This window comes from Danio rerio, chromosome 20 (genome assembly GCF_049306965.1).
Source record: "Danio rerio strain Tuebingen ecotype United States chromosome 20, GRCz12tu, whole genome shotgun sequence".
Lineage (NCBI taxonomy): Eukaryota > Metazoa > Chordata > Actinopteri > Cypriniformes > Danionidae > Danio > Danio rerio.
In genome coordinates, this window is record NC_133195.1 from 14,537,674 (window position 1) to 14,548,897 (window position 11,224).

The window sequence follows — 11,224 nt, forward strand, 5'->3', positions numbered from 1 at the left end:
CATACATACATACATATATTCATAATAATTAAAGATAAAAAATAAATAATTTATTATCAAATTGATTGTTGCATTTTCACTTAATTCAATTATACATGATGAAAATAGTAAGCATGTTTATACAATGCTCAGCATATTTAAGTACACCACTCACAAATCTCTCATTTAAATGAACATTTTCTATAGGATGCTTTACAATGATATATTTGTGCATATACATTAGACTAGTCAGTACTGAAGCCAAATGTCAGTCAGCAAGATGAGTGCCCCGTAGACACACTAGAGGGCACTCTACACATCACATCTGCCACTGCATTGGACTACTACTATTTCTCATTTCCAAAAACACTGAGAAGCATTCTTGTAGAGACTGTTATTGCAAGGTTACTCGACAAACAAACTCGGGAGACCGCGAGAATACAAATGCTGTGTTCTTCCTTCCTTCCACATGATCACGTAAATTATTTAAACATTACATCATTCATACAGTGATTTATTGTTTTTTCCTCTTTTCAATATACATTTGAAGTCGGAATTATTAGCCCCCTTTTGAATTTGAACTTGATTTTTTTTTATATTTTCCAAATGATGTTTAACAGAGCAAGAACATTTTCGCTGTATGTCTGATAATATGTTTTTCTTCTGGAGAAAGTCTTATTTGTTTTATTTCGGCCAGAATAAGTTTTTAGTTTTTTTAAAAACCATTTTCAGGTAAATATTATTAGCCCCTTCAAACTATATATTTTTTCCAACAAACCATCGTTATACAATAACTTGCCTAATTACCCTAACTTTAACCTAATTAATCTAGTAATATTCTTCGTAAATATAACATACAGTTTCACTGCTATGCGGATGACACCCAGCTCTATTTTTCTGGCAAACCCTCTTTATGTTTTCCACCCACATCCCTTACAGTCTACTTAGCAGAAATCAAGTTCTGGCTCTCTCTTAACTTCCTCAAACTAAATAGTTCAAAAACTGAGGTTTTGCTTATTGGTACCAAATCAACACTCTCCAAAACTGACAGCTTTTCTCTTTCAATTGACGACTGCTCTATTTATCCCTCTAAACTGGTTAAGAGTCTGGGTGTCATCCTTGACAGCACACTATCTTTTGATTCTCACATCAATAACATCAGCCAATCTGCTTACTTCCACCTACGCAATATTAACCGTCTCTGCCCTGCTCTTACCCCTCATGCCACTGCTTTTCTCGTTTTCTCGTTTCTCATAGTCTTGTTACATCTCGTTTAGATTACTGCACTCTCTTCTATTTGGTCTTACTCATAAATCCCTCCATAAGCTTCAGTTGGTCCAGAACTCAGCTGCATGCCCGTATCATCACCAGAACTCCTTCTACTCTTCACAACCCCCCTGTCCTGCAGCAGCTTCATTGGTTACCTGTTCATTTTCGAATTGACTTTAAAATCTTGATGTTAACATTTAAAGCCATTCACGATCTCGCCCCTCCATATTTATCTGCCCTCATACACATTTCTGTTCCTTCTCGCACCCTGCGATCTTCTTCCTCCTTCCACTTGTCTGTTCCCTCTTTTCTTCTTTCGACTATGAGCAACAGAGCATTTAGCCGCTCTGCTCCACGGCTTTGGAACTTATCACCACCTGCTATCAGAAACATTGACTCCCTCACACTATTCAAATTAAGACTCAAATCCCACTTAATAAGATGGCTTTTAATACTTAATTTTGTTTTTTTTGCACTATTGCTGTGTATATTTTATTATTCTCTTCTTGTTTTATTGCTCTTGTTGATTGTACGGTGTCCTTGAGTTGCTAGAAAGGCGCCTTTAAATAAAATGTATTATTATTATTATTATAATTAGTTAAGCCTTTAAATCATGTTAAGCTGCGATCACACTTGACTTTTCTCCCCATAAACTTCCATTTATACTCACACGAATGCATGACCGGAAACGCGGGGTCATGCGTTAAACTTCGCTGGTCGCTGCGGTGCAAAGTTCAAGCTTGGTGAACCTGCAAAATCACATCACTTGCTGTGTGAGACCAATCAAGGATTAATACATGACCTCTTTAGACAGAAATTTCAGACATGGAGCAATCGCTCGTGTTATGTACTGTCATCATGGCAAAGATAAAATAAATCAGTTATTAGAAATTAGTTATTAAAACTATTATGTTTAGAAATGTGTTGAAAAAATCTTCTCTCCATTAAACAGAAGTTGGGGGAAAAATTAACAGGGGACTAATAGTTCAGAAGGGACTTCAATTGTATAAAACACAAAAACCTTACAAATTTTTTTGCACAATACAAATAAAGCAGATTTTAATACGAATTTCAGTTAATAAACACCCTTAATGCTCTATTTGGTTGAGTCTGAGAACTGTGGAGGCCATTTGAGTACAGTGAACTCATTGTCATGTTTAAGAAACCAGTCTGAGATTATTTGCACTTTATGACATTGTGCGTTATTCTTTTGGAAGTAGTCATCAGATGATGGGTACACTGTTGTCATAAAGCAATGGACATCGTCACTGACAATACTCAGGAAGGCTGGGTTGTTGATACGATGCTCAATTGGTACTAATGGGCCCAAAGGTGCCAAGACAATTTCCTCCACACCATAACACCACCATCACCAGCCTGACCCGTTAATGCAAGGCACGATGGATCTATGTCGTTGAAGCCAAATTCTGACCCTACCAATCGAATGTCGCAGCAGAAATCGTGACTCATCAGACGAGGCAACGTTTTTCCAATAATGTACCTATATTTATTCAGTTGCTGCCATGTGATTGGCTGATTAGAAATTTGTGTTAACAGGCAGTTGAAGTATATATCTATTCTACATTCACCAGTCTTTCTGAGTTGATCAGTTCTTTTCTTGCTCCTCTCAGGTGGTTCGTGGCCTACTGAAATTCTGGCCCAAGACCTGTAGTCAAAAAGAGGTAAACTTCAATCTCCAGTCTTATTTTTTTGTCATTACAGGTAGTAATCAATGTATTATAAGTGTAAAAACAATGACTTCTTTCTCTTCTTTACTTTTTTACATATGTGCAAAATTAAGTGTCTGATGATTTATTTATTTCTCCATCTCTGATCTGTTCAGGTCATGTTTCTAGGGGAAATCGAGGAGATCCTGGACGTTATTGAGCCCACGCAGTTCAAGAAAATTCAAGAGCCTTTATTTAAGCAAATCGCTAAATGTGTAGCCAGCCCTCATTTTCAGGTACTGTGGAAAACCAGAGTATACTTTAAATGCAGATACACACACACCCAATTCTCTATTTGATTGTGTATACAAAACTCAACACTTTCAAACTAAAGACTAACTGTGTACACTGCACTTGCTCCCTCTTAGGAGTTAAAAGCAATAAATCTGTTTTATAAATATTTTTATAGCTGCTAGATCATTTAATCCCCCTATACAAGCATGTGAAGGCATAAAAATATGAATGTCTTGGTTTTGCCATGTTCGTTAGTATATTGTCAGTCTTGTGACAATTCACATACTATCCTGTCCTATATATTTTTTCGAAAGTGTGTCCCAAACAGAGGTGGAAAGACTAATAAAATCTTCTACTCAAGTAGAATCTTCTACTCATTTTTTTACTCAAGTAAAAATAAAGTTACATGTCTATAAATCTACTCAATTAAAAGTAAAAAATAACTCATTAAAAATCTACTCATGAGTAAAAAGTAAAGACTAACTCTTTCTCAAAAAGAAAAAGATGATATAAATCTCCAATTAGTTATTTTTTTTATATAAGTAACTTTAAAAATTATTTTAAATATTTTACAAATTATCCTATTTAACAATTTATACAAATTCTAATGCAACATCTGTGTATTAGCTAAATGGGCTATATGCACACAGACATTTAATTTTCAGCCAGGCAGCCCAATGGCCTCTGATGACATCTTTCCATTTCTAAATTGTCACGTTTAAGATCTGATTTCTTTAAAAATCAGTGATCTTCACTGTCTGTTAGATATACGATATGAAGTGGGTTTTAGATCGGACAAGAAGCACTGCATTAAAGTCCATTTCCCCCCGCCATGTCTTTAAAATATGACAGTTTGTTTTACCCCGGTATTTTGGTTGTTGCTAGATACAGTTGCGTCTGAAAGTTAACAAGAATTATTTATATTATTTATTAAATTTCACATTTGTTGTGTTTTATTAACGTTTACCCCACCCCAACCCTAAATCCAACTGTCACAGTAACGTAAAAACAGTAGTTTTATTGAGTATTATTTATGCTATCTATTAAATTACCCAATAAATTGTATTTTTTAAAGCCCACCCCCACCCTTACTCTAAACCCAACCATCACACTACTGTAAAAATGTTTATTATTGTTATACAGTCATTCGTTCATTTTCTTTTTAGCTTAGTTCCTTTATTAAACTAGGGTCGTCACAGCGAAACGAACCGCCAACTTATCCAGCATATGTTTTACGCAGCGAATACCCTTCTAGCTGCAACCCATCAATTGGAAACCCATAAACACTCATTCACACTCATACACTACGGACAATTTTTAGCCTACCCAATTCACCTGTACCGCATGTCTTTGGACCGTGGGGGAAACCGGAGCACCTGGAGGAAACCCACGCGAACACAGGGAGAACATGCAAACTCCACACAGAAACACAAACTGACCCAGCCGAAACTCGAACCAGCGACCTTCTTGCTGTGAGGCAACAGCACTACCTACTGTGCCACCACGTCGCCTATTGTTACACAGTGTCATAAAAATGCTGCTATATGGATGTGCATAGCGCACATCCGGCAGGCCACATATCCTATCTAGACTTTACCCAGTTTTTTTCAAATGGAATTTCTGCGCTAGCCTGTTGCTACTGATAGTGCTAGTGGTTACACCATCATTCATTTAATTTTACGCTTGAACAACTAAACGAAAGCCTAAGTCTATTTAACTAAATGTATTGTAATTACAACATTGATGCTGTTAAAACAACCTTGTGAAATTTAAAATACTCACATTAAGCTATCACCGGAGGTTTATCGTTGGCTTTGAAACTAGCTGTGCATAGAGCCCGTTGTGCATAAACACTTTGTGCATACACTATTTTGCTCCGCATCCACGTTAATATCTAATCTTTGTGCTAACGAACATTAGCAATGTTACAAACACAGTTGAGCTAGTTACTTCCAAAATGTAATACATTATATATTAAAAGTTACTGTCATTTTTTTTTTTTTTTTTTGTAATTGGTTACATTACTAATATTTCAGAAATGCACTCTACTTTTGTATCACTTTTAGGTTACTTTATCCAATAACCACAGAAGTATGACTCTTATGAACTATGTATGAATTTTCAATAGTATGTCTATGTTTTCAAATACATTTTGCTATTAATTGTAATTTTTCTGAAAGATTTTTGTTTGCACAAGGAGTCTGACAACAGCCAGTGCACCACACGGAGATCTGATATTTTATTTTAAATATAAATTCATAGTGCTTCACTTTTTCCACATACATATAAATAGCTTTACATGTATGGCTATGACTGTGTACCCTTAATCACTTCTAGGGATGGGGACTTATTACAGTAAAAGATAGCAATTTTATTTTATCCAATAAATGCATTTGTAATATCCACTGATTTTTAAAATAGGCAATTAAATAAACTTAAACTATTAAAAATGCAATAAACATTTGTTTTTGCCCAAACTACAAAAACAAGCTAATTTAAAACTAGTTTAAACACACTAGTTTGATCATGTATATGTGTCATTATAACTATATTGTATAATTATTATTACAAAGGCCTACAACATGCTAACAATCAAAAACTAAATGACATGATAAAACAGGCGATTGTCATCTGAGATCACCTGAAAAGACATGAATAACACTTCTAATAAAGCTTTAGAAGCATATAGTACAGATCTTCATGATATATAATTTGTGAAATAAAAATTTGCAGGTTAAGGAAACACTAAACATGTGATAAAGTTACTGCGGGCTCTGGGGCAGATGAAAAGAAAAATAGAAAGATAGATAGGTAACTAGAACAGACAGAGATAAGGTGTGCTCTGCTGATGCAGCCAGTAGGCAAACGCCTGCGAGTTGCTTCTGTGCTATGCGCTGCGCACGCGCTCCATCAGCTATCATTGCGTGTGCGATGGGAAAAAAGGTCTCTCCGTATCCCTCGCGGTCTTTATCATTTCATGTGTGCGGCACTGCGCGCTGCTTTATTTACGCATAGTAATGATCTTTATATCGTGGATCAAGTGCAGTGAAGGAATTCACTTTCAATCCCAACAACTTGGTGTAACAACTTTTATAGCTCTGGATACTGTGGAAGTCAATGGATACAGCTTTCCAGCATTCTTACAAATATCTTCTTTTGTGTTCAACATAAGAAGGAGAATCAAACATATTTAGGCCTATTACAAGCAAAGGGCGAGTAAGTGAAAGAAGTGTCAGTTTAGTGCTTTGGGCTGTCATTACAACCACATACAATGCACAATATGCGGAAAATGTAGGAAATATAGTTTGTAGGAATATGTAAAATATCTAAGAGTAGGAAATATGTCAGCGTAAGATCATTTCTACGGAGGATTATCAGACTTTAGCGTTAGTGACGAGATTTGGAAGTTAGTCCAACAAGTGCAAACATTACATTAAACCATCGATTGGAGATGCTTTTATACTAAGCATTCTAAACTTTTCCCGTGTTGAAGTTCCATACGCATGTAAGGGCATATACAGTAGCTTACCTTGTCATTGCTGGGGTTGACAGGTATTTCGCTGATAAACTTTCTAAACTTCGGCGAAACATCCAACTCCAGTAACAGTGAATAGACAAGTTTCCCGCAGATTTTTCTCATGCTGCTGCTGCAATGACATGATTTCCGGGTGCGATTTCCTTTTTTTTTTTCCGTTGCATTTCTTTATATATTTATTTTTTACTCAGTAACGCATATGATTTAAAATGTAGCGAAGTACAATATTTTAGGCAAATCATACTTAATTAAAAGTAAAATTACAGATTTTAAACTCTACTCTAAAAAGTACAAATTCTCAAAAAAACTACTTAAGTACAGTAACGTGATTAAATGTAATTCGTTACTTTCCACCTCTGGTCCCAAATTATGGTAATGGAAAATTTGATACTTCTCTTTGGTTTAAAGGCGTAGAAGGAAGATCGGGTGTGGCTTATCCTAAAATTTTGGACCCACTGCTTCTCATTAAAGCACGCTACAATTTTGCTCCCACCAAACCTGAGATTTCTTTCGTACTCACAAATTCCTCTGAATGGTGGACACTATATAAAAATCATAGGCGAAAGCTGAGATTATGGCCCTTTACCTCCTCCTCCACCTCAAAATCATTTTAAAATTGGACGAACTCCGCAGAGGGAAAAAGAAAAACAGTTTCTTCCATCTTGCCTAGTGTGGCACAGCTGCTAGAACCCGCCTTTACACAATGCGTGGCGTCGTAAATTCTATGGCAAGTGTAAACACATGAATTAGATATGGGTCACAACTAAAAGAACTTTAAACAGACAAGCAAAAAAAAAAAAAAAAAAAATTCAGATAGAGGCAACAGACTGGAATTGGGCATCAAGACCTGACAGTGTAAACGGGGCCTTTGTTACAGTGTAACTATTTGTTTAACTACTAAGTAATATCAACTAATTACATGAACTTAATGTTTAGTTACAATGCAGGTAAATTACCATGTAATTATTATGGTAAGTACTTGGAACAAAGAGTTACCATTTTACTTTCATTAAATAAAACATTGCTTTGTTTATTCAAGTATTGATTTAAGTATAGAGTTAAACTGGTTCCCTTTGATGTTTGCAGGTAGCAGAGCGAGCGCTGTACTATTGGAACAATGAGTATATTTTGAGTCTAATCGAGGAGAATAATGCCAAAATCTTTCCCATCATGTTCGGAAACTTGTACCGGATCTCCAAAGAGCACTGGAACCCGTATGTTTTAGTCTTTTTATTTTTATTATTTTATATATATATATATATATATGATGGAATTTACTCCTGCGGATTTCGGATTTTTTTTGTGTTGTGCTGAACACATTAATATTTATTTATTTATTTATTTATATATTTATTTATTTATTTATTTATTATTTTAATTTAAATAATATTATATAATAAGACAGAATCTATCTATCTATCTATCTATCTATCTATCTATCTATCTATCTATCTATCTATCTATCTATCTATCTATCTATCTATCTATCTATCTATCTATCCATTTATTTCTTTTGGTAAAGGGATTTGAAATTTTAAATGTAACTGTAAGTGTAATGTTTTTATTTTTTTTGGTAGTGGTATTTTTGTTATATTCTCGGCATAATAAATAATAAATCTAATTCTTTTGTCTCTTGACTGTCCTAGGACAATTGTGGCGCTGGTGTATAATGTGTTAAAAACCATGATGGAGATGAACAGCAAACTCTTTGATGAGTTGACGACTTCATACAAGTCTGACAGACAGCGGTAAGATCATATTCTACATCTTCAAAGTTTCCTTCAGACGACACTGTTCATGATATCCATTACCTCTGTCCTCAGAGAGAAGAAGAAAGAGCAGGAGCGTGAGGAACTGTGGAGGAGATTGGATGAACTGAGAATGAAAGAGGTGTTGATGATCCAGAACAACAGACACGACATCCAGTTCACTTACAACAACAACAACCACCATTAGAATGACGGAAAAAAAAGTCATGTTCACCTACAATAATAACCACCATAAAGAACAACAGATACAATGTCCAGTTCACCACCACCACCAACAACAACAACCACCATCAAGAACAACAGATACAATGTCCAGTTAACCTACAACGACAACTACCATCCAGAACAACAGACACCACATCCAGTTCACAAACAACATCAAAAACAACAATCACCATTCAGAATGACAGACGCAATCTCCAGTTCACCTACAACAGCAACAACCACCATCCAGAGCAACACATATGATGCCCTGTTCACCACCAACAACAACCACTATCCACAACAACAGACACAATACAACAACATAAGCAACAACCACCCTGACTGACTGACTGACAGACACAATGTCCAGTTTACCAACAACAACCACCATCCAGTACAACAGATATTATGTCCAGTTCACCTACAACAACCACCACCATCCAGAACAACAGACACAATGCCCAGTTCACCTACTACAACAACAAAAACAACAACCACCAGACTGACTAATAGACAATGTCCAGTTCACCTACATCCAACATCCAGAACGACACATATTAAGTCCAGTTCACCTACAACAACAACCACCATTCACAATGACAAACACAGTGTCTAGGTCACCTACCACAACTACAACAATTCAGAACAACAAACATGACATCCAGTTCGGCTACAACAAAATGACATACACAAGGTCCAGTACATCTACAACAACAACCACCATTCAAAACAACAGACACAATCTCAAGTTCACCTACAACAACCACCATTCAGGATGACAGACTCAACGTTCAGGTTACGTACAGCTACAACAACCACCATCAGTTCACCTACAACAGCTACCACCGTCCAGAACAACAGGGCCAAAAAACAGGCCAAAGTTAAGTTCACCAGCAACAACAAAAACAACAACCACCATTCAGAATGACAGACACAACATTCAGTTCAACTACAGCCACAACAACCACCATCAGTTCACCTACAACAACTACCACCGTCCAGAACAAGAGGGCCAACGATAAGTTCATCTACAGCAACAACAACCACCATCAGTTTAACTACAGCAACAACAACCATCAGCAGTTCACCTACAGCAACAACCACCACCATCCAGAACAACAGACACAACGTCCGGTTCTTCTTCAGCAACTACAACCACCATTGGTTCATCTACAACAACAACAACCACCATCCAGAATAACAAACCTGACATACAGTTCATCTACTACAGCAACAACAACCACCATTCAGAATGACAGACACAATCTCCAGTACACTACCAAAAACCACCTTCAAAAACAACAGACACAATGCCCAGTTCACCAACTACTACAAACAAAACAACCACTCTTCAGAGTGACATTATGACCAGTTCATCTACAACCATTATCCAGAACAACAAACACATCCAATTCAACTATTCCATAAAAAACAACAATCACCATTCTGTTTGACAGACACAATGTCCAGTTCACATACAACAAAACCAACCACCACCATCCAGAACAACAGACACAATGTTAAATTCACCTACAGCAACAACCACCACCATCAGTTCAGCTACAACAACCACCACCATCCAGAACAACAGACAAAACGTCCAGTTCACTTACAACAACAACTTCCATCAAGAATAACGAACATGACATCTAGTTCACCTAGTACAACAACAAAAACAACAACCATCATTCTAAATGACAGACAACATGTCCATTTTATCTAATAATACAACAACAAACATTCTGAATGACAGACAAAAAGTCCGGTTTACCATTCTGTTTGAAAAACAGCATCCACTTGACCTACAACAGAAACAACAACCTCTATTCTGATTGACAGACACGACATCCACTTTACCTACAACAAAAACACCATTCTGAAAGACAGAAAAAACGTCTGGTATACCTACTAAAACAACAACCAACAGACATAGCGTCTAATACACCAGCTACTGCAAAAACAATCAGCATCCAGAGCAACACGATATCCAGTTCACCTACAACAAAAATCACCACCACCATCATTCAGAATTACAGATATACCTTGCAGTTCATCTACAACAACTGATTTGAACTAAATTAACAATGTAAAACTAACTCTAAATACTATTTTCCCTTGGTAAAAGATAATATATTTTATGTATGTAAGTCTATTTTGGATGTAAAGTGTGGGTACAGTAAATTATGCTTTTTTGTGTGTATTTAAAATGAAAACTTCTCAGCTACACTGCCAAAAAATAATAATTTTGAAGATGCACTCAAATTTAATCGCTACTTTTCTCTGACATGATTTTATACAGAAGCATGGCACATTTCTTCACACCAAGTTGATCAAAACAGTATATAGATTTTTTTTGTCTGTACAGTTTGGCAAAAAATGTGCAGATGTGACTAGACATTTTACTTTTAAATTGGTTTGATTTGTTTATTTGTTAATTAATTTTGCGAAATATGTCGGCACTGGTGGGAGGCATGCTTGGCACAAGGCCGCAGGTGTCCCACCAGGCG

The 11,224-nt window shown here is 36.2% G+C and overlaps 1 protein-coding gene across 1 annotated transcript in view; it reads left to right on the top strand.

Annotated features, from left to right (window-relative positions):
* ppp2r5a (protein phosphatase 2, regulatory subunit B', alpha isoform) overlaps positions 1 to 10,915 on the top strand; it is a 136,335-nt gene extending 125,420 nt beyond the window's left edge. The window contains exons 9-13 of the mRNA XM_005160442.6: positions 2,880 to 2,930; positions 3,092 to 3,211; positions 7,831 to 7,958; positions 8,391 to 8,492; positions 8,568 to 10,915. Coding sequence (XP_005160499.1) covers positions 2,880 to 2,930; positions 3,092 to 3,211; positions 7,831 to 7,958; positions 8,391 to 8,492; positions 8,568 to 8,700 — 534 coding nt within the window. The 3' untranslated portion in view covers positions 8,701 to 10,915. The remainder of the gene's footprint in view (positions 1 to 2,879; positions 2,931 to 3,091; positions 3,212 to 7,830; positions 7,959 to 8,390; positions 8,493 to 8,567) is intronic.
* The last annotated feature ends 309 nt before the right edge of the window (positions 10,916 to 11,224 follow it).